Source organism: Opisthocomus hoazin, chromosome 3, assembly GCF_030867145.1.
Source record: "Opisthocomus hoazin isolate bOpiHoa1 chromosome 3, bOpiHoa1.hap1, whole genome shotgun sequence".
In the NCBI taxonomy this organism is placed as follows: Eukaryota; Metazoa; Chordata; class Aves; order Opisthocomiformes; family Opisthocomidae; genus Opisthocomus; species Opisthocomus hoazin.
The window spans coordinates 83,586,960-83,611,195 of record NC_134416.1 but is presented as its reverse complement, the minus strand read 5'-3'; the positions used below and the strand labels follow the sequence as shown (position 1 = coordinate 83,611,195).

The window sequence follows — 24,236 nt, the reverse complement described above, 5'->3', positions numbered from 1 at the left end:
AATGTTAGAGTTTAAAAAATGAACATTATTTTTGAACAGAAAGAGTGGGTGATCAGCGTGCAAGTAATTAGGCAATGGCACTATTTCAGGGAGCTCTGGAATATGAAGAGGAGAGGTTGGATGGGTTGTAATGTCAGTACCCACTTATTTTTCCTACACTTACATTCCATGGCTTGCTGCAAAGGGCAGGATGGAAACAGCCTGATGAATAAATTACTGTGTTATATTCTGTAACCCTTCCTGAGCACCCTTCCCACAAAAAAAAGGAGGAATTTCCTTTTTTTTTTTTTTTTTTTTGCACGGCCCAACTCTGTTATATGGTTGCGTATTAGCTTCTGCTAGGTTGAAAGAATAGTTTTGCTAAATTCAAGATAAGGACGTACTTTAACCCATTGGGAATTGAATCTTAATTCTAAGATGTTTGACATTTACCTTTAAAGGCTCAAAGAGAACTGTTTAAAAGCTACATTTTCGTGACAGACAGATGCAAATATACTTCTGGAGGTTACTTTGTTAAAGAGGTGTTTTTTTCTGAGATTTTATGGAGGGATGTGGTGTGAGGTTTTTTTAATTTTATTCTGTAGGAGGAAAAGTATAGATAATATATTATGAGAGTTTTCTCAGAGATTAAGTAGTTTACCCATCTTTTTTTGCAGTCTGTTTTGTGCCTGTTCAATTTGTCCAGGATTATATTTCTTGTCTTCCAGGATGAGAGTCTATTTTCAAGATAAATAAGCAATATATTTACTATAACTGCAAGCCAGATTGTGGGACTTCTGCACCATTACTGTTACATGAATTTACTTACAAGATTCCACTTAATATCAGTTAGAATTACATGGCTGTATTTTCACAGTTTTTTTAATGCTTTATATGAGATTAACTTGTGACTGAATGCTAGAGAGCATTCAAATGGAACATTCTAGGAAACTTTATTTTCTCCAAGCATGTTGTTGTCTTTGTTAATTTTATTAGATAGGGACATAGATTTTTGCAGGAGGAGTGTTTGAATCTTTCCTACATACAATTCCAGGGAATTTTTCGTATTGTAGGAAGACTTTCTGTCTGAATAAACAGTAGAAATTGCTGTTGGTTTCTAGCTTCTGAAGTGAGAGAAAAGAACATCATAAAGCCTTCACACATTGTAATGGAGTAAAATACATGTAAAATTATTCCTCAGGGGTGAGCATCTATGCACTGAGGTAATGAAATTTCTTGAGAAACTTCAAATTAACAGAAAAGTAGATGCGTCTAATAAAAAATATTGTACAAATTATGAAACTAGTAGCGACAAATCTACATCTGAACATCTCAAGAATTCTATCTGTACTGTTTTCAACATACTTGTGTTACTAACAACCTGTTCTTTCTCCTGTTTTCTTCCCAACTTCCTCCCTTGGCCTGATCTGTCTTCAAAATTGGCATCTGATCTCTTGAGACAGCAGTGTATTATTTCAGTCAGCATCTGTCACTTCAGAGTCTAGTTAAACCTTTGAAATATACACTTAGAAGAAATCTTCTGTACTGAAAAGCTTTATTGTTCTCCAATCAATAACTTCTAGCAAAGACTGATGGATGCATGTGTTGTAGTTAGGAATTCTATGTATATCATGATTGCTAACACATCAGATATGCCTAAGCCTTGTTCCCTTAAATTTCTGTGTGTGGACACATAACCATGGAAAGCAAACCGTAAGTAGTCCCCCCTGTCCTTTGAAGTATCACTGAATATAGTCTTTCTTTTCTGCATGGCAGGAGGAATGCCAGAACTACATTCGAGTGCTCCTTGTTGGAGGCAACCATCTCTTTACCTGTGGAACCAACGCGTTCACTCCTATCTGCACCAATCGGACGGTATGAGTTCAATGTTTCATCCCACAAGCTCAAGTCCCTGTGCTGAGCCAGCAGAATAAAAGGCAGAGCATGCCACTCTGTCAAGTTTGGCTGGCATCAACTGGTTTAGTTATAAAATGTAGCTGGGTAGCTGCGTACCGTGTATGTGTAGTTCTGGAGAAGATGAGAGTACCTGTATTAGTGATTTCTGACTGGCGAGAATGAGATGTCTTGGTTGAGAAAATCTGTCATTCTGTTTCTAAGAAAAAACCCTAGCTGTAATTTATGTGTCTCAGAGGGAGAGGATCCATTAAGGATCAATAATAGTCATAATAAAAATCAAAATGTCACTGTTTGGACTAAGCTGGCTATGTATTTCAGGAGAGGAGAGGTGTTTAAATACAAAGAATAGCTGTATCACCAGAAAACTCCATGACACATTTATAATATTTAAACCTATTGTACCTTATTTTCACATAACATATTAACATCATACTGTGGTTTATGGCTGAAAGTATTAGGGCTACTAAATCAGATAAATAGTTCTGCTGAACTGGAAAGCTCCCTTTTTTTAATCTCATTTTTCATGTGAGATTCTTTCCTAGAACACACGAACAAAACAAATAATAGATTTTTTTTTTTTCCATGACTATTTGCTATGGTGAATACCTTAGTTGATTCTGGGGATCAGATCTGTTTTCATAATAATGATCTGTGTAGAGATTTTTTGAGATGCTTCTAATACAACACATTTTTGGCATGGTGGCTGATGATTAACTTGCATGTTTTACATACCAAAGTGGCAAAAGCGAGAGCAGACAACGTTACAGTAAAATTGTCTTTGTGAGACAGTTTGAGATTAATGTAAAGATCAGCTCATTACTGTTGTACAGTACCAAAGCAGGTAACTGGTATTTATTACAGGATTTTGCTCAGATTGATGCAGCTTGGCTGAAATGATAATTTTCAGGTCATTTCAATCCCTTTTTCTCACTCTTTTACAGTTAAGCAACTTGACAGAGATACATGATCAAATCAGTGGCATGGCTCGTTGTCCTTACAGTCCTCAGCACAACTCCACTGCTCTTCTCACTTCCAGTGGGGAATTATATGCTGCTACAGCCATGGATTTTCCAGGAAGGGATCCTGCCATTTATCGCAGTCTGGGGGCCCTTCCTCCTCTCCGCACTGCCCAGTACAACTCCAAGTGGCTGAATGGTGAGTGCTGATGGACAATGAGACTCGTCTTTTTTTAACCCATGTTCTCCATATTCACAGTCTTGAAATTCCATTAGGAGAATCTGAGTGTTTTTAGAGTATTGCTTATCTCATTGTAAAATTGTTTTTCATAATACATGTTTTTATTTTACTAGTCTAAGTATTATGGCATTTAATTCATATAGTTGCAGTTTGTAGATGTGCACTTATATATTGAAGTCATGTTTGGAGGGATAGGGATGAGCTGTACTGTCTCAGATATGTTTACGTGGTAAAGCAGAGTCAGTCAAGAGTAGTAGCTTGCCTTGAGCATTCTTTTGTTGAGTCCTCCAAAAGCCTAAGGGAGAAATTAAAAAGTTTAGAATGGACTGAATTCTCCTGGCTTTCCCTGCAGGTCCCAGCCTTGACAAGCAGAAAAAGTTCAGCTTTCAAGCTGCTTAGGTGGCAGACTGACGTTTTTGATGTTTATTATAGCCAAAGGATATGGACTAGTCTGCAAAACATATCATAAAATCGTGTTGTAGCAATGACTCCTATGTTATGGATGTTAATCACCTAATGAGGATTTCCAGCTGGGAGAAGCTGTAAACGGATAGGTATTCCTGAGATGTTAACAGGGCCAGTTGCCATTTTATGTATTACAAAAAAGAAGCAGATTTTTCTAAAATGAAAATTATTATTTAACATAAAATGTGAAATTATAATTTGCCCACGCTTGTCCCATAGACAAAACCCATATTTTCATAACGCATGGTATGTGAAACAGACATAACCATCACTTCCTATTCCCACAGTACATTTCATGTTATGATGGGATTATTCACGTATTTGAAATTAAGTACAAATATAAATCCTTTTAGCTTCAGAACATTAGGTCAGCTGCAAGTGACAGAATTTATTTTGCATATTTTATTTCTCATATAATCTGAATGCTGAATTGTGCATATTTGTTTGGTGTGTTTTCCTTGTACAAAGAAGCCATCAGGGGTAGCTTGGAGAAATTTGTAACCTTCTCTGAAGGTGAGCTGATTTTAGAATATTAAGTAACAAAACAAAACTGCATGGAACATAACAGAATTAAAGCAGTGCAAAACAAATGTGAGAGGAAAAATGAACTCATTGTATAGATACCCCTGTTCAGGCACCTTTTGTCCACACAGCTGTGGTGTTGGAACTAATTGCGGTGCTACACCTGGGTGCTTCTGTCAAAGAGAAAAAAATCTTCACACTGAATTTTGAGTTAAACTGGACACGTTTTATGCCAAAGGGCACACTAAAATTCTCCCCCAGACTGCTCTAATTAATCAGATTCACTGTATTTACATTTTGTCTATTTAAAGCTTCAGCTGCACCTATGCATTCTCTGTTAGAGCTCATTCTTATACCTCAAAACTGTTTACAATTAAGTTGCCAGGAGAGTGTGGCTTTTATCTTTGTGGAGAAAGAACAAGATGAGTTTTGTAATTGGAGCCAGTTCAAGCAAATCCAATAAAAGGCTGGAAGTAGCCCAGTTACCTACATGAAAGAGAGGGGGAATGTCTTTTGGGCTAGCTAAGAGCTGGAGATTCATCTGCTTGAGTTGGGGATTCATCTGCTTTTCTATCAGTTTGCCTGCTTATATGTGACTCAGTGCCAAGAAACTGCATTAGTTTTTCAGTGCTTCGATGGAAGTGACGATTTTGCTGCTTTCAGTAAGAAAGTAACACAGATAATCCTGCAAGAAAAGTAAGGCATGAACTGGAATGGAAGCTTCCTAGTCAATACCTGTTCAGCAGCAGTAGCTGACAGTTACTGTAATTCAGCCTTGTTTTAGATGTATGTGTGCATACATGTGAATGTTTCCAATTTAAAGTAAGTTTCTGTTTCACATTCATGTTTCCCTTGGAGGTGCAATGTTTTTTCTCACTCAGATTTTCTACTCTGCAAATCATGTTGGACTGATTCAGACCATCTCTGGGGGCGATGGCAGTACTCTTAAAACACGGCTGATTATCTTGCTCTGTGTGTTACTGCTACACAATAGAGACATTGTTGACCTTAATGCCTAGCACACTTCTTGGTGCATTCAGGGGTTTTCAGTGCTATCAGTCAAGACAAAGGGGCATGCCCATATGCTTAGGCAGTCTCCTGTCAGTGTTCACTGTAACTTCTGGTGACAGAACTTGACATGGGAAGCTCTGAATCTTTGTCACAGAAGAAACCTTGCTCCTAATCTCAATTGTCAGAAGGTCAGTAATCACAGGAACTGTAACACATGGTGTCGGAGGAGAAAACAGAGCTCACATGTCATGTGGCTGGGGTGAGATCCTGTGTACTATGCTGTGATTTCAGCTTCTGGAATCACAGGTATCACAAATAAAGTAAGTTGATGGTCTGTCTGCGCTTCCCCGTTTGTTCTGATTTGGCGAAGTCATGCATTTATTATCAGGTCCTGCCTTCTACTGGGGGCTAGATAGGTCTGGAAGCAATCCACATCAGCTGAATAGGTAAATTAGCAGTTATTTTCAGCATAAGTCACTGAGCATCATTCTGATCGAGTGCTTAACCTCAGTAGAGTATGGAGAAGTCAGTCGACTTTCATTTCTGTGTTATCATTTTCTTGATGCATCCCAGTTATCTGGGATGATGAAAAGTTGGGATAGCATGGTTAAAAATATGCATTATTCAGGATATTTGTAAAAGTAAGCTACAAGAATATACTGTGAGAGTATAACCGAAAGGAGGAGGAAAATTCAATGACCCCACAGTATGTGAAGTGCGAAGATCTTAAGCAAGCGCTGATCCAAATAGTTAAACGGACAACACAGCAACACTGCCAACACAGAAATTCCATTGTTGACTGGAGCTAGCTGTTGTTGAGCCATGTTAAAGGGTCTCTGAACATGCTGTTTGTTCACCCACTAGACAACCTGCTGACAATATTTGAGATATAATTCCCCTGAATTTTGTCTGTTTTGACAATTTTTAATGGCAGAAAGAACAGTTGGCCAAATGTTAGAGATATCTGCCAATTTCCTAAAAATTTTTCCTACTTTGGAAAATTTAAGAGTGTAAACAGTCATGTCTTCTTCAGTGATGGAGGAAAGAAGCATCTGGAGACAGTTATTGAACTTACTTTCTTTTAACATTAAGAGTAGTAATCTATTTGGTTTTTGTTTATCTCTGAGTACGATGGCCGGTTATAAATTTTACCTCCTCTTCTACAAAAATAAATTAATGCTCTGTTTATGGAGCCTATTTCTGTCTTCCTGGTGCTCCTATAGACAACATAAAATGCAGCTGGCCCAAATGCAGTGAGCAGGCTTTTGACCACAGTCATCGCTATGCAGAGATTCTGCTTGTCTCCATGAGGAGATGCTGTTGAAGGACCAGACTGCCTTAGTGACCTGAGCATTCACCATGGTTCAACAGTTCTACAGGCTGGGTCGCTCACAAGGAATTTGTCAGTTGAAAGTACAGAGGCAGACCCTGTGTTATCCTCACCTTTCTTGCCAACCCTGTCAGTAGTCTGTAACTCTGTCACTGTTCTCAGTCAAGAGGAACACGATCACCTGGACAAGTTAACAACTGCTGTAAACCAGTGCTCTCCCCATCCAGCAACCTAGCTGGCTGCAGGATGGTAAACCTGAAAGCGTGAGACAGAGAACCACCTCTTCCTCATGATGTCATGTTTTGGCCTTCTCTTTTCTCATGTAGAGAAAAAAGTGATGCTTGAACTTACGCATGTGAATATATATACGCACAAACAAATGAAGAAGGTAGAAAGTCTGCTTGCTAGTAACTTACTCTTTAAGATGTGTTGCTCTGCTACCTTCTCTCCTTTCTCTTTCTCTCTGAGTCTGTGTTAAAGTACTTCTGTGCTTGAGAGAAACCATTTGAGGTAATACAATGCACGTTGATGATTATGTCTAAAGCAGACAGCTCTTCCATTGATTTCTGCTCCTGACCAAAGCAATCAGCAAGACCTTGAGCTTCAGCCAACTGCTCAGGTCAGTAAAGGGCAGCATGTTGCTCGAATGTTTTAAAATTACCTTTGTGGTATTTCATAAAAAGAATAGTCTGCCTTAGTGGTCTGCTTTGGACATTATTAAATGATAGCAAATAAATTAAATCTTTCATTAAGAAAAAAAAGTACACCTTGATTTACAGCTGGGATGCTGTTTATTTGAGACTCTTTAAGTTCTTAGTGTAACACAGCGCTTAAATGATATCCAGAGTTACCTGTTACAGTGTCCTTCTAATTAGACTTTGCTTTAGAGATGATCTGCAAAGTGCAGCAGAGGCAGAATTCATCATGGCTCTAGAGGACAGAGGTAAATGGAATAGTTGTATCTGTAGTCCACAAACTGCAGTGGGTCCAGGTTGGTGAGGAAAAGCCTCCACTGCTTAGGCTTAGAATTTTTTTACTGTAGTCCAACGCTTACAGTTAGTAAAGGTATTTCTCCTTTCAGTTCACCTCCTCAAATCAGTAAATGTTTGATCTGATGCCTCGGTGTGAAAGTTTACCTTATTCTATAATGTCTGTTTGCTTCACTTAGCCAATAAAAGGCAAAACAGATTAAAGAAAAAACTGAAATCCCAATCAGTCCCTTTCTGTTTCATCACCTGGAGAAACACTGGGATATTTGGTTTTATAATTTGCCAGATACCTTTGCTTACAATTACATGAGTATCCAACTCTCTTGAAATACATTGTAGTTGTTTTCTTTATCCTAGACGTACAATGATAGATGCTATTGGAACACGTTAGAGAAATAAAACCTTTGTTCTAAATGTCAAGGCACTTCATCAGTGCGCAGACCATAGATGATTAAAATGTAATCTTATATCAAATATAGCCCCAAAATAAAAAAAAAAAAATCTCCTACAGATGAGAAACCTTTCCAGCAGAGAACAGCGTAGGAATGTTTGGACTGTTCTGCTGTGCTGGTAGACATATCACTTTTTCCTGTTGCTGCCCTAAGCATTTGCTTATTATATGCTCTTAAAATAGTTCTTCTGAGATCACTTTCTTAAAAACTTTTTACTTAATAAAGAGCTTATTAATCTAGAGCAAGTACTTTAAGTCTTCACAAGTAGCAGTAAAAGTAGAATTCTTACAAAGGTGGGTTGGTTACTAGGGTTTAATACAGCTCTGAATCCATTCCTATTATTGTTTGTTAGTGGACTTTTATTATAAGTCTTGCTGCTAGTAGGACATATAGAAAGAAATTATGACCTAAGAACAAAAATTAATCCTTTCACTTTTGCTTTTAAGGATTAATGGAAATAGCTGTAATAAGTAAGGGTTATCCTTTCATTTTTCTGTTTTTTTTAATGAAAAGCCTTGTAATTACCTAGTGCAAGCTTTTCTTATTATGTAATATTTTATGTAACACAAAACCAGTGCAATTTGGTCTTTACCTTTAGAGACCTGACTGAAAATATGCAAAGCATATGCTACCAGTTGTTGCTTATTTTGCAAGAAGACAAAGAATTACTTTCCTTTGGATGCGCCACCCGTAATGTGGGTTCTGTTCTTTTTGTGTGTATCATCCTTTTTGCCAGTGTCCTAAAGCGGAAGGGAAATGTCTGCTGGTTTTGAAACCCATCCTTAGGCTTCTTCACTGGAGCTGCTACCAAAGGAAAAATATGAGCTGTTGTGCTGTGGTTTTCCTTTCAAAGCTGTCCATTTTCTCCCAGATGGCAATGACAGAGTAGGAGAGCATTAAGTTGATGTGAGATGGAGGTGCCTTCCCTGACCTCCTTTCTCCAATGCCAGACTAAGTTATTACAAAACACCTTCATAGCATATCCTCACCCATCTGAAATAGTAGAGGCAGGCAGCACTTTTCATAAAGGTGGGATTTTTTTCTTCTTACCTACCCTGGGTAAAACAGCAAGGTCCACCTTCTGTTTATGAAAAGATGAGGAGGCTACTGAGGACAGAACCTGTTCTTTTGTGTCTCATCTAGCCTGCTCATGTCAGGTGCTGACTGGAGAGACTGAACGAGGAAGAAAGGCAGCCCTGCAAGCAGGTCATCTGCGCCCAGCTGTGGAGAGGCGTGACAGGAGCATCAGCCTCATTAACGCTGCAGAAAACTGTAATACGCAGGGAGCCAGAGAGGATGAAAGAGCTTAGAACTGAAATATATCTCAACCAGGGGAGGGGGAAAAAAGGGACTAATTTCAGGGAACATGAACACATGAAAAGCAGCATTCACCAAAAAAAGGAGGAGAACAGAAATACTGGAGGCAGAGATAGAATTTCAGTAGCAGACATACCAAACCTTAAGGTGAAAGAGAAGGGGAATGATTATGAAAGTGAACTCTAGTTTCCTTTCTGTTATGGGGAAAAACTAAAAAAAAAGACGACCAAGTCTGCGGGCAAAGCCCTTTTATTGTCTCCCTCCCTGCAAAACTACATCGCAGAAAAAAGATAAATGGCATTCCAAATGTTTGGAGAGAAATGGCTAAGCCATCATAATTGAGTTCTCTTTCCATACATTACCTGCTGGTTGGCAAAATCTGATGCAAGCAAGCTAGTATTTTCTGTTGTTGTGTATGTGGAATTTTCAATCCAGAGTTTTAAATAACCATCCAAACTTCTGCATCTCTCGATAGAACCCTGTAGCCCAAACCTCTAGAGGTTCTGAGTGAATTAAGGCAGTCCTCTGTATTTTTGATCCTCACACCCCCACCCTCCCTCAATATATTGCTGTGCAAGATGTCTATCCAGTGAATATAGGTGATGCAAACTCCAGATGGGACTCTCAAGGACTTAAGCAGGTATTAGATCAGATTTCAGAGAACGGTTTCTGTCACTAAGTTTGTCACTGGCAAATTTGCATTAGAAAAATGATATAATAAATTACAAAATATTATGCCATATAAGAACACTTTACCTTGAAAATGAAGGAGATTTATTTGAAATAAACAATAGGCAATGAAGCAAGGAATTATGTAATACCAGATTTGGAAACTATTTTCCAGAAAAGAAATAATTGCATTTCAGAATTTATTAGAGTACATCAGTAAAATGTAGTGTCTAATGAGTGCATCCACTTTTATGATCATACGGAATTGTATTATAAAACCTATCAGCAATGTAAGAGAAGATTGGAAAAAATGTCTGGCATACACAATTTTAGTGTATTTTGCAGTCCTTGCTCTTCCGTACCCATTAAATCTTCAATTTAGCCAAAGGAAAAGAATATAAAAGAAATCATGGAAAGCTGAGGCATTGCAGAAGGAATAGTAGTCAAAATAGACTGGTAGTCAGCTATGCTATGACAGACTAGCGTTTTGAGCGTGCGTCCTAGATAATCATGAAATGCAGAGGGAAAATAGTTATTAATAAACAATGATTTCCGCCAGTTTCATACCAGCACGTAACATTTTAAAGCTCAGCTTCTGAGGATGGATATAACTATGATGACTACAAGTTATATATTACTTTTAAGGTGTTTAATGCTGTAGGAGAATTTTACTCTATGATTAATATTTGCCCTGAAACATTCATGAGCAGTGATGCCTTGGTCAGCCTAATGCAAGATCTGTACTGTTTTCCAACAGCTGCAAAGGGCTACGCGAAATGAATATACTTAATGAATATAGGGGGATGGCAAAATGCAAATAGGAAATGGACTGCGTTAATTATGTCAGTAAGGTGAAAGAAAATAAGATAAACTGGCACATTTGCAGCTTAAATTCTTTCTATTATTTTAAGCTTCCCTTTTGGAGAGCATTTCTCGCTGGAGGTTGAACCTTATTAAAAAAAACCTCAAAGGCGTCTTCCCAGAATTTAATGCCATTAAGTATTTGGCTGAATACAAATATTTGGAAGAAATGGGTCTTTAGAGGCGAACAGTATGAGGGTATGATTCATTGATCTGATGAGGTCAATGAACAAGCTCCAGACAGATGTCGTTCGACATTAGACGAGCATCTAGACTGCTAAGATTTTGAATATATTATACATGCATATATCTATGTGTGTGTCTTATTTTGTGTACATATGTAATCTGATCTGTGTCTAGGTCTGGCCAACTTCTAATTTTAGCTTTCTTTTCACATTTCTGGGGCTAAATTCACTTTTGGCTGGGTCTCTGCATCACACTTGAGATGCGAGTGGTCACTTCTCACAGGGACAGTCAGTGGAAGTCACAGGTCTTTCTTGCTCAGAGTAGGTTTTGGAGCTTGTAATCCTGAAGGTTGATTGCTGTTACCTCCAGAAAGAAAGACAGCTCGTTCTCTGTTAGTTGGTTCACTCTGGAAACAGTAGCATCCACTAACTAGGTAAATCAAGTCATACTAGTCCACTTCAGAGGGTGTGGAGTTTTAAAGAATAAAGAGCGCAAGCCGACTTTATTTCTCTGAAGCTCAGGAAGTGAGAAAAGGCCAGGGCTGCCTGAGACCTTCTTGCGGATCTCTCTCAGGCTCCTGTTTCCCTTTGCTCTTCCCAGAGGAGGTTTCTGTACAGTTCCTCTCATTCTTGTACCCACTCGGACTCCAACTACACCACTCAATAAAAAAGGTCCAGGAAATAAGCTTACGCACGACGCCCTTGGCCATCGTACTGCTTAATTGTTGGCTCACTTCCCAGCCCTGTTTCAGACCTCTCCAACTGCTGCTTTCCCCGTGAAAACCCGGGTGTGGCTGAGGGAGATATTTGCTTTGCGCTCCCTTAGCACGGGGCCGTACAGGTGGGACTGTGTCGTTTGGCGGCTCCTGCCCTCCGGAGTGCCCTGTCCCATTCCCAGTAAGCTTCCCACTCCCGAAGGCCTGGGTCTGTCCTCGCGCTGCCTCCCGGAGCGCGCTGCCTCCTTGCTCTCGTGTTGGGGGAATGCCCTTGGGTGGGGTGCGGCGTCCATGCAGACAGGGTCTTTTCCTGGTAAGTGCCTGCTCGTTAAGAACAGAGACCGTGCTCCCTGGAAAATGTAGGTTTGTCTCCAGCCTTTTGAAAAACTATCAGATTATTTCAGATTGAAGCACTAGCTTGACTTCGTGCTGTTCAGTCCTCTTTTTTGCAACAACTTAGAAGAGTCTGTGGGGAAACGTCCTTGCAGGACGCTGCTTTATGGAGGAAGCAGTAGATTACCAGGCTTTGTGCTGAGCAAGCGAACTTCAGAAAGAGCATGCTACGGCATGCTTGCCCAGAGACAGCGCTAATTAGCCACGTAGTGCTTTCAGTGTATGGGCTTGTGTATGTGTGTAGCGCTGCTCCATGGTGTATGCTGGAGATATTTACCATGTCCTGTTGACAAACTCGTTTTCTTGCTTTCCTGATTCCATTGGTTCCATTTAATTAGGGAAAGTTTAGTCAGCCTGAAGCATCCATAAATTGAATATATAAAAACCTATAAAGGTTGTATATAATACTTGTGATATTGTTACAGCTTTACATTGTCACGTTAATCCATATTGATGGCATCCTGTCACATACCAGAATCCTTGCATTGGTGGTGATGATCTAATCATTCACAAACGAGATGCATGTATCCTTCCAGAACTATTCACACATTTGGCAGGAAACAAGACAGGCACTTCATTTGCTGCATTAAAACCTTTTATGGGAAGGCCTCCATGTCAACAAATAGCAGTTCACAGCACAATATTTGGAAACATGAACTAATTTTTCCTAGACGTGAATCTCCTTTTTCTTTTGAAGCTTTGAAGTGATTCAGTTCACTTTTCCCAAAGAGAAAATGAAATGAATGGTCTGACATGGTAATCCCTCCATATCCACAGAATTCCTGAGGTAGCTCTGAGGTTGTTGCGTTTCATGCAAATGAAAACAATTTTCACAGGTTTCAATAGCAGATCATATTTTCATCAGTTCGCAATCAGTAAAGTATATGCATGGGTGTTTGTAGAAGTATGTATTATTTCTCAGTTTTGAATTCAGCAAGTATGAGTATCAGTTTTTATTTATACATGTATTATGATTATTAGTGCAACTTTAAATTATTGTCACTTGAAACATTGACATGGATTTTTAAAGAACCCTAAAAACATTCTGAATGCATTTCATATGGCTTTTGTTCCTACAGTTTGAGATTATTTTATTTGTAATTCATTGTTCTCCACACTTTGAGTGCATCCAGTAGTGCTTTTGGCTCTACAGTGATGAGATCCTATTGTGCCAATGCAGAGACCTTTCTACATCAGTGGGCCTCCAGTGAGAAGCATCATCAGGTCTTGTTGCAAGGCAGGGCCTCGCTCTTTAATGGCTGTACAGGATGTTTTTGTGGGTGGATGTCACTTTAGAGCGACATCAAATTGATATTGAGTATTTGCACAATAATTAGACTCTTTTAACATCAGTCAAGATATTTTTGAGATCATTTCAAAGAGTAAGCAGGGTTATCGGCTACAAAAAGCCACATGCATAGGTGGAAAATTTTTCACGCTAATTTAATGGATTGTTTTTCTTAATGCCTACCTTTGGTCGATTTTGCTTTAAGTAAGAACTAGTCTTAGTACAGTGGACAACTAGCCCAAGTTACACTCAGACTAACGAATGCTTTTGCTTTCTTCTGCAGACAGTAGTCCTTTCCATGGGTAGCAGAACAATCTGAAAGGATATTGCATAGAGTGAGGGAAGAAAGTACCTTGCAGATTAAGAGAAATGCTGGCTAGGTGTGGTATGGATATGAATTGAAGTTGAATAATGAGGGACAGTGGGTTCTTTTTTATCAGTTAGCCTGGTATTCCTAAAAGCATTTTATTTCTGGTATGCTTTGGTTAAATAAATACAAGTTTGTTTCATAGAGCTGAAAACAACGATGTGCACGGAGAATGAATGAAGCAGAATTGGGCTTTATAATAAGAAAAAAAACTTTGCATGCAGGTATCTCTGGACAGATATTTAATATTTTATGGCTGCCAAAACTATCTAACCTGTCTAGAAAATGATAGTATACAATTTTGTGATTTTTAGCCACATATTTTTGTCATCTTAGCACTAATACTTGTAATTAAATCTTATAGATCATTCTACCCTGTTACCTATTCAGCAAATGTGCACATTTTTAGAGAAAAAAAGATCAACAAAGTTGAAAAGGTCTTTTCTTCCACTTTCTCCCATTTTAGTGTTTAGTGTGTAAAAGTGTAACATTATTACATGTTATTTAAAGAATGAGAGCTCATGAGCAACTAAGAATTATTTCTACAAATCTGTAAATGCTAACAATGAAGTTTAAAGGTTTTTGAAGCCTTTGAAGCAAAATCCCTGTTGTAATGGAAGTTTCACACCCGTTTGGAATGAAGATGTGAGGTTCTAATAGGGAAAACGTTACTATCAGTTTAGTTCCTTGTATATTGTCAATCAAATTTTACCTTTACTGCAATCATAAGTCCTGTCAAACTACTTTATTTTGCCTTGTTGTATTTATTTTCTTTAAACACACAAGTGCACTGGCACTATCTGACTTATGAGAGCTCGGGATACCACATTCTCCTCACAAGTGTTTGGTTGCTATCATCCACTTAAACACCTGTGCAGATCTGAGTGTGGCAAAAGTGTGGTGTGTTACAGAGCAATCTCAAGGAAGTGCTTAATACGATAATGAGTGAAAGTTATAGGGAGGAGTGAGAGAGTTATCATATCTGCCTAGCTTCAAATTTCCTAGGCAGTTGATGACCATTGCTGCCGAAAACCTGCCCTGGAGAGTCTCAGTACAGCAGAGAGGGAAGCAGCACAAGAGGCTGCGTAAGCTGGGAGATGGGCCATCTTTGGAGAAGAGTTGTCTGGCAGAGTTTGGACTGCTGCATGGAAAAGCCAGCTTGCTTGCCTTTCTAGTTCCCCTCAAAAGTTTGGACAGGTGTGAGATATTCCTGCAAAATGGTTAGATTCAATTACAGCAGCTTTTTTCAATACAGTAGTGCTGTCAAGAAATACCTATTAAATTTCGTCGAAGTGTTTCCTCACAAGAGATATTTTTTAAACAGTTTTGTTGGTTTCTTTGTTTTCCCATTTTAGAATAAAATTTGGGAATGAAAACAAAAATTTTGCTTGTTTCTCAGGAGTAGCACTGTTCTATAATGGTTCCTTACACAAGGGGGGCTCTTCTCCACAAATCTGTATGCCAAACTTGCCTTTCCTTTAAGAACTCATCAGGTTGTCAATCTCTGTTAAGGTCATGGACTCTCCTCAGTTTTAGTAATCCGTAGGGGGAGTGTGCAACAGGTTTATTGGTTTTGGTATCCACTGTTACCCTTTATTTTCTTTTAAGAAAGATTGCTATCTGTTACTTTCTAGATTTTTTTTTTCTAATTTCTCCTGTATCACCATCAGTTTCTTTGATCAGTTTTTAATGTTTATTTAAAAAAAGAAAAAACCCAAAAAGAATAGTGTAGTACTATCAAAAGCTTTAAGCGATATAGGGCTGAAATGCTGTTATCTTACCATCAAACACTCTTGTGTAGAGTTCTCCTTCTTTTCATCACAGTCACAGAGCACATTCTTAGTCGCACTTGGTTACCTTCCGTTATTCTGTTAATCTGGAGTAATGGCATGGTGGCAAAGCAGAAACAGAGTTAATACAACAGATAATGCAATTACATTATAAGAATACACTATGCCTGTGTGCGGAGAACAAAATCTCAGTGATGCTTTTGATAGTAGAATACAGTGAGCTGTACCAGGGTTACCCAGCACAGCAGCGTGCGATCAATACCCAAAGCAGAGAGTCTGCCTAGCCCTGTTCATGTAGCTCATAATCCTGACTAGACATGAGCTGGCCTGCTCAGATGTCATGGGGCCAGTTCCCTGCAAGGATAATAAGAGGTGTGTTTTTCTAAATCTAGTGCTTGGAGATACATCTAAATTCTGTGTTAATATGAGTGCATATATCACAAGAAAGTGATAAATGATCTTTTCTTCTATATTCAGAGCCAAATTTTGTGTCATCTTATGACATTGGGAACTTCACCTACTTCTTCTTCCGGGAGAATGCAGTGGAACATGACTGTGGGAAAACAGTCTTCTCTCGTGCTGCTCGGGTGTGCAAAAATGATATTGGTGGCAAGTTCGTGCTGGAGGATACCTGGACTACATTCATGAAAGCTCGGCTGAACTGCTCTCGCCCTGGGGAAATTCCTTTTTACTATAACGAACTACAGAGCACTTTCTTCCTGCCAGAATTGGACTTGATCTATGGGATTTTTACCACTAATGTGTAAGTAAATTCCATGATATATTTTATTTTCTTGCTATTTGTGACAGTAAAATCTAAAGCTTCTTAGCTGCTCTCTTCTGCATATACCAAGTAAGCATCATAAATTCAAACTACTGTTTTACCCAGTCCACTTTCCTCTTGTGAACAAGTCAGATCCAGATGCTTCCCACATGAATTGTTAAAGGCGTGTGATAGAAGAAAGAATTCTTAATATTTCCTTACAGCAGAGAGCCAGTTGTGTTTAATATTATTCAGTCGTCTTTTTCATACATTACTATAAAGACTTTATTTTTTATTTTTCACACTACTGTAATGCATAAATACACAATGTATTTATGAAATAAATATTTTATAATTGCAGTGTGACATAATCATGAATTTGACATGATGTAGTTTGACCATGTCATGAAGAGCTCACCTTACCCAAAAGAGAACAAGAGGTGTTCTTACATATTTTAAATTAGTCCTGACATACACTCATATGAGTTTGAGGTTCAAATCAAGAATTTAATCCAATTTTAACTGAACCTGTTATATCAACAAGGTAAAATTAAAAAGGGTACAGTTTGGTCTTAAAAATTAAGATTTGGTAAATATTAAAACATTGGACGGACATAAAAGCTCACATGACTGATGTGAGCTCGATATCAAGAATTGCTTAACTCTCAGGAAAAAAGAGACATTAAGCTCAGAAATGTCCTTTGTTACTTTAAGCATGGTAACTGGAGTTCATGTGTTGCTTAGTGAGAACAGCCCATGTGTTATGGCTGTGCAGCCTGGCGTTCGGACCATTGGAACAGAGTTTCGGATTTTGGTTTCTGGTTCTCTTACCTGCTTGCAGTGCCTTACTCTGTAAGTCAGTTTTGCCTAGCATTTTAAAAGGTACTTGGGCACCTAAAACGTAGATCAGTGCCCCTTACTACTGCTGTAAACACCTGGATGCCTACCTTCTATAAATATCCATTAACCAGGTGGAAACAGTCACAAATTAATGGCAACAAATTATGATCTGTAAGTATTTTAGCCAGTGAGCATGAATTTAAACTTGAGCTAGTTTCTCATGCTTTTGGTACAGTCCTTTATTTACACACCTAGTCATCTTCCAAACTCAGGGTAGCTCCTGGGCTGGCAGCTCAGGCTGTGAGCTTGGTGAGCGAGGGACTGCTTGCATCAGGCTGTGACAATTCCTGACTTGTGACATCAGATCATGAGCTTAACCCTGTTCCTGCAGTGGAGTAGTGTAGTGAATCTAAATGCTGCTTTTTTGAAGAGAATAGTGGAGACTTTGGGACTGCTGGAGATATGAAAATTTGATGCTGTTTTCAACAGTAATTTTAATTTCATTGGTCTGTTTTACTAGCTAGTTTGAATCTTAGAAGACGGGTGTTTCTCAGGTGGCATGATCATACACTGTTCAACATGTTCTTTTTTGAGAAGTCAGAATAGCCTTGACAGGCTCCTGCCACGGAAAGTCCAACCAGAGGAATTGTGCTCCATGAAATCCGCAGGGCTTTTACCATGGAAGGGGAACGACACTTTTCTCTCACAAGGGCTGTCCTGATCATTTGGGGAATGATGGCGTTTTCTGTGCTACAAATTCCAGTTTCTGAGATTGCATAAGGATATCAGAGCTGCCATCAGCATACCTTGGTTCTGCTGAAAATGCTTCTGAAAATGCCACAAGACAGTGGGCAGTATTTGAAGCCTTGCTGTTACTTCCCTCTTCCCCAGTAGCTCAGCATCCTGCCTTGTCCAGCAGAGATGGACTATTCAAAAGGAATTAATTACAGCTGTTTGGGGGTGGGGTTTTTTGATAGCTCCATTTAAATTATATTTGTTGCTGCCATCAAATATTGTAACTATATTTTTGGACATTGTTGAAATGTTACAGAGTTAGGATTACTTCCCCATGTTGAATACCTGTTCACAGATATCTGCACAGCCCTGCAACCTGACGGTGAAGAAGTGCCAGGGTTTCCCATGGTGGGGAAAACAGAGTCCTTTTTGTTGGTGCAACAGCATCAGATATCACTGAACCACATTCAGGATTTTTCAATCTCAATATCTTCAAAATTGCAATGATTTTATTGTACCCTAATGCTTTTTTTTAATATACTGTGCATCATTTTTTTTGTGGGGAGAAAAATGAAGCACTCTGTCAATTAAGTTTGAGTGATAGCAAAACCTGTACTCTTTATGTGTGGTTGACTTTTAAGTTCACATTAGCCACTGCTTCATAATGAAGCTGATTTTGTTTCTTTTAGACCATCTGAAAATCTATAAGCATGAGTCTAATGTCCTTCAAGGACTTCAAGAGATTCAAGAAGACATTGGTATGGTTAATAATACTAGTGAGCTGCATTTAGTGATAGGTTATATAAGCAAGGAATTATCAAATCCAGTGATAATTGATTCCACAGAAATGGTTAGTGTGAAACTTTGCATTTTGGGATTTCTTTGGAATAAGATTGACAAGTATAAGAAAGGAAATTGCTCTTTTGTCCTGCTATTAGATCCATATATCGCAATTCTTATTTTCAGTTGTTGGTGGATTTGATCCCCTGGGGTTATTTTTTCTTTCCATCGTTTTGGAATTTCTATAGTAGGCTTTCATAAGCCTTGTGTAAAATACAGGCCAAGTTTAAAAAAATTTAAAAAAGGAAAAAAAAAGGGAAAAAAAGAAAAAAAATAGAAGAAAAAAAAGAATGCTCTGTGAATCAATTATCAGCAGTTTCACCTGCAGTGGAAGTTTTGTGCAGCTGCCACCATCTTTATCCCTTTATATCAAATTATGGAAAAAACAGTGCAGTTTTCTGTATTACAAGCTCTCATAGTCACTGGGTTACATTGCTTACGCTGTACAGAATTACTTTATTGTCATGTATAGCACATTTTCAAGACAAGAACAGGAAATTGTATGTATTGCTTGGCTGCTGTTTATTCCTGATTATTCTCTGATGGGGTATCTTGTAAAGTATGGAGTCCAAGTTGTTTTGTCTTGATGGGTTTCTGGAATTTGTACTCTAACTGGCGTACAACAACTCGTGGAAGATGAGATTTTTGTGGAGGTGTCTTACCCAGGGGTTCCACAGGGTCCAGAGACATATACTATACGTTGAAAATCCTTACTTCTATCATGCTGCGAACAGTTGTATAGAAGAAACATTAATAAGCCCTGAGAATAATCTCATCCTGAACTTTGTAACCAGAAGAAAGGTGTCCCTGATTCATGTGATTGTGTGTGGAAGTATGGCCTTCTGGTGTCAGAGCAGCAGCAGCAGAAGTTAGGAAGTTCTGAGTTTCTCCCATACCAGCTACTTGGCAAGGCTGACAAAAATTTTAAATCCAATATCCATACCTAAATCAGCACATAGTATATCCTTATCTTGAAATACCACCTCCTGGCTGATCATATCTGCTCTGTTAATTACTTAGAGGATTGGAGACTTACTGCCTTTTTTATTTATTTTTCAGCAAGTGGACTTCTTAATGTTGGTACTTAGGTTAATGTTTATATTTCTTTTGCAGGAACAGCATAGCAGCATCAGCGGTTTGTGTTTTCAACCTGAGTGCCATAAGTCAGGCCTTCAATGGACCCTTCAAATACCAGGAAAACTCTCGCTCTGCTTGGCTTCCGTATCCCAACCCTAACCCTAATTTTCAGGTACAGATATGAGGGAGAAGGGCAATAGTTTACATGAGGTTTTTTTCAAAGTGCGGTGTGCTTCATAGTTAATAAGTCCAGTTTTGAAGTATGTTGTAATCCAGGACCTTGAAAAAAATTACAAAAAAAAAAAAGGCTTAAGAGGTCCCTTTATTTCAACATACTGGATTATTTGTGTTGAAAGGCAGATGTGCTCTGAAGGGTAGGAGAACACACCCTTAACTTCAATCTTCTGTCATCATGAAACACTATACTTATCTGTCAAGGTAATATTAATTCCTGGCTCAAGTATGATCAAACTGGCACTTTCTTTTACATTGTATTTGTACTATTAGAACCTGACAAAGGAACATAGTTTGACAGAAAAAAGAAAGGGGGCGTAGGGAGAGGATAAAGGAGGGGTGGTCAGGATTTTATATATTTTCCTGTGCAAAGTGGTCCACACTCCCTGAAGAGTCCGATTAAAAGAATTTGTGACGTGGTGTGCCCCTCGTTTGAACTTGTCAGCCTCAGAGAATGTAATAATCTGCAGTTGGCTGACAGTATAAAACTAATTAGTCCAAGGTGGGTCACTCAGTGGAACTTTCTACAAAAAAAGGGGCATTTCAGGTAAGCACATGCACATTGTTTTCTTCTTCTGCATAGTCACTCCTGCTAGGACAATTTTAGTGAGTGTGATCCTAGCATGGGAAATGGGAGGGAAAACAGCATTAATGTAGTGATTACCAACAATAGCTTTTCACCAAGATACTTAAGTGTATTCACCCTTATCCACCTTTCACCCTCCCTTAATCTCTATGCAATTTCACGAGTTCAGTGCTGCTCCTATAACAGCCTTCCCTAGCGTCTTGTAAGGGTCATGTGATCTTTGCAAGCATGAAACAGAACCCATTGGGGGTTGTAGGTAGTTTTAAATGCTTCCCGATTTGTGCAGACAGAGGAAAATAAGGCACTGAATTTGCTCTGAATTACAGACCGGAGCCATGTTACCTTTCCTAAATAGTATGTTTGTCATTAGCCCCAGGTGACAAGACACCATTGAGGTAAACCATATTGCAGAAGCAGGCTATATTTGTATATGGCTTTTTATATGTTGTAGAAATATTTGTATTGTCAAAATAGTGATAGTAAGAGGGTCTAAGTGAGGCTAAATTTTTGAAGGAGAAAGCCTGAAGAAAGACTTGTATGTAAAAATCTTCTGTTCTTTCTGACTAGGTGAGCAAGTCCAATAAAAGCTATTAACCTCTCCCTACAAACCTTGTATTAATGTGTTGATAATTGTGAGAGCACCCCATACAGGATGGTACATAGCAACAAAGACGCCAGCCTGATGGCTGTGTAAAAATGGTTTAAGTCTCTACTGTACCATCGGTGCTCATCTCTAAATCGCAGTCAAGACTGAGGTGTTGAAGAAATTTCTTGCTTGGATAGTCTGGCTGATTTTAATATGGCTGGTACTCATCAAATTTACAAGAACAGTGGCAACAGTTGTATCATGTCTCATTGAGGAGCAGCTTTGGAGGCCAGCACTAGTATTAAAAGCTGTAACATGGCGTTTTGCAACACAGTATTGAAGCAGATTGACACTAACTAGTCTCTAGGTATTATTAGTGATGTCGAACTTCTGTTCTTTTGCAGATGCTATCTTTAATTCTGTTGAACTTTCTGTTAGATTTCTGGCTCCGTAACTGCAGCACCGGTGTATACCAGAAGCTAGTCTAATGCTTAGAGCTAGGTGTAACCATTTTTTGTGACTTGATGGAACTTTAGTCTACAAACTGCATGTAGATGGGATATATTCATTGGCTGAATCACTGGTTTCTTTCCCAGAAAGAAGGACTTGTCTTTTGTAGAGTGCTTATAATGAAATATCAGAAGTTCTGTTTGTGTAGTCTCAGAAGTAGATTTATTCTCAGTGTATTCATCTACTCATCAGTAACAGACAGAAGTAGGTAACTGGAAATAAGACTACTGCTGTGTAGTGATAGTTACATCAGACATTATATTTCCAAGACTGGATTATATTAATGAAATATTCTCCAGATTAGAATACTACTGGAGTCCCAGTTTTTGAGGAATGCTGGTTTTCTCCAGAGGTTGTTTCTTTTCTCTTTACACAGGACAATTTCCACTGTAAGCCTGAGGACCATATGTATTTCAGTATACTATGAGCGTTCCAGCTGGAATCTTTCCTGCTGGATAAATTCAGAGAAATTCTTCTTTGGCACGGTTTATGTTTTTCAGTGGCCTGACATGCAGGGTGCTCATGGAGCAAGTAATTGTTCCCTGCCAGTTGCTTAATTGTCTTTCCTCATCATATGATCTCTTATTATGAAATTATTTATTTGAGTTTTTCTTAACATTTGTGGATTTGGAATGATCATTAAATTTCATGTGGAAAACATGGCAATAATGAAAAAATAACTGATAGCGTTTTGCACACCGTATTATTTTGTTCATGCTGTAATTCATAGCATAATTTATGACGTAGTAGAATAGAATGAAAAAGTATGGCTTAGGTATGCTTTCACATAACCGACATATTTGATAAATGTTGTGAAGTAACGACTTTACTTCTCTGCATGTGGATGTTTACATATTCACATGCGCTAAGCAGCATTCTCGTTTGTTGTCCTCAGTTGAAGACTTAAACACAATGATGCTAAGTTAACTGTCACTTATTTTGCTTTGTTTATTTGTGCTTGAAATTTGTGCGAGCAGTTAGTAAATGCTTTACTGTAAGAAAAGAGTACAGTTTTCAGATATAAAATACAGTCAGCTCCGAGGCAAAAATGCCTGTGCCGTGGATATCACTTTATAGTTAGAGCTCTGCATTGTCCATTCTTGGCTAGGGAACACAGGGTGATCTGAAGAAGCTGACAGAACTGTGCGTGGTGCTGTGACCTGGGGTTTCTGTCAGATCCTGGCTGTGGCAGGACATGGGATTTCCTCTGAAAATTTGTTATGTCTTTAGCACAGTGTCTGTGTAAATTATAAAGAAGACCTGTCAGAAAATTTTGTTGGTTGTTGGATAGTAGTTTTTCTTCTTCCTGCCCCGTGAACATAACATAGGATATAGCGAAATATTACTGTAGCCCACTTGTGGTGGTCAGTCTAGTGCCCTTCCGTGTTGATAAGAGTTAGGGAGCCTCTGGATTATTGCCTTGGGATAGTGGCACTTCCTCAATCACTGTGTGGACAGTCTGGTCAGCACCAAAATGAGACCTGAAAGTGGAATTTCACAGTGCTAGTACAAGATACAGTCTTGGTTTTTAGTTTCTTGTGCTGCAAATCAGAGAGTAAATCTGTTGTTATTGTTGATGCATATAGTAATGTTACTTTTCTGTGTTTACAGTGTGGCACCATGGACCAGGGTTTATATGTAAATCTGACTGAAAGAAATCTTCAGGATGCTCAAAAATTCTTCTTAATGCATGAGGTTGTTCAACCAGTTATTCCAATTCCTTACTTCATGGAAGACAACAGCCGATTTTCCCATGTGGTTGTGGATGTCGTACAGGGCAAGGACATGCTTTTCCATATCATCTATCTTGCCACAGGTATGAACTCTGCATTGCTGTGAGAACTGCAAAAGTTTATGAGGTCTATGAATTTTAAAGGTCTATGAATCAGTTATGGAATATATATAGTGCACCATGAACAAGAGCTTTTCCTCTTTGAAGCATTAACTCTACCTTCTGCGTTTTCTGAGGAGGTGAATTTAGCAGTTTGCAATGTCTTTGTTTATATTATATTGTGAACTCAAATCCAGGTGTCTGTTTCCTGCTCTCCTTTGAAGGTGTGAAGCCTGCATGCTCTTGAGGGAGTGAACAATTGGAAATTCTAGAAACAGGACTGTGCAAGTTTGTCTTTTATTCTTTTCATATAGTTCAGAGTACAATCTTGCCCAGGATAAGATGGTTTAAGATCCTCTGAGATAGAAGTAACTCTACAAATAGCAAATACAATACTGCTATTGCTATTTCAGAGTTTCCTGCTCACAAATATTTTATTACCTTTCCTTTTCATCTCATTTTTAAATTATTCATTATGCAGTTTTACGCCCTACCTTATTATTTGTACATTTATATGGGCGCTTAGCAATGAAAGAAAAATAATTCACTTAAATTTGCCTTGGTTAGAAATATTTCTGTCTTGATTCAAAATTTCAAGCTTCTTAAAAATAGCAAGAGTGTCAGAGAACTGTTTTTGCAGAACAAGCGTGTCCCCAGCTGAGACTGAAAAACTAGATTGGAGTAACATATTTAGAGCCTCATGGCATAAAACTTAGGGTAGTTCTAACAATTACTTACTCCCGTGCACATTAGTAGGGGATAGCTTATCAAAGTGATGGTTTGTTA

At 38.6% G+C, this 24,236-nt stretch overlaps 1 protein-coding gene across 11 annotated transcripts in view; it reads left to right on the top strand.

The window, feature by feature from the left end:
- The window catches only part of SEMA5A (semaphorin 5A), a 446,528-nt gene that overhangs the window by 209,458 nt on the left and 212,834 nt on the right, over positions 1-24,236 (top strand). For all 11 annotated transcript variants that reach the window (XM_075416809.1, XM_075416808.1, XM_075416805.1 and 8 more), the window contains exons 7-11: positions 1,756-1,854; positions 2,838-3,051; positions 15,926-16,211; positions 19,740-19,875; positions 23,231-23,435. In XM_075416809.1, coding sequence (XP_075272924.1) covers positions 1,756-1,854; positions 2,838-3,051; positions 15,926-16,211; positions 19,740-19,875; positions 23,231-23,435 — 940 coding nt within the window. The remainder of the gene's footprint in view (positions 1-1,755; positions 1,855-2,837; positions 3,052-15,925; positions 16,212-19,739; positions 19,876-23,230; positions 23,436-24,236) is intronic.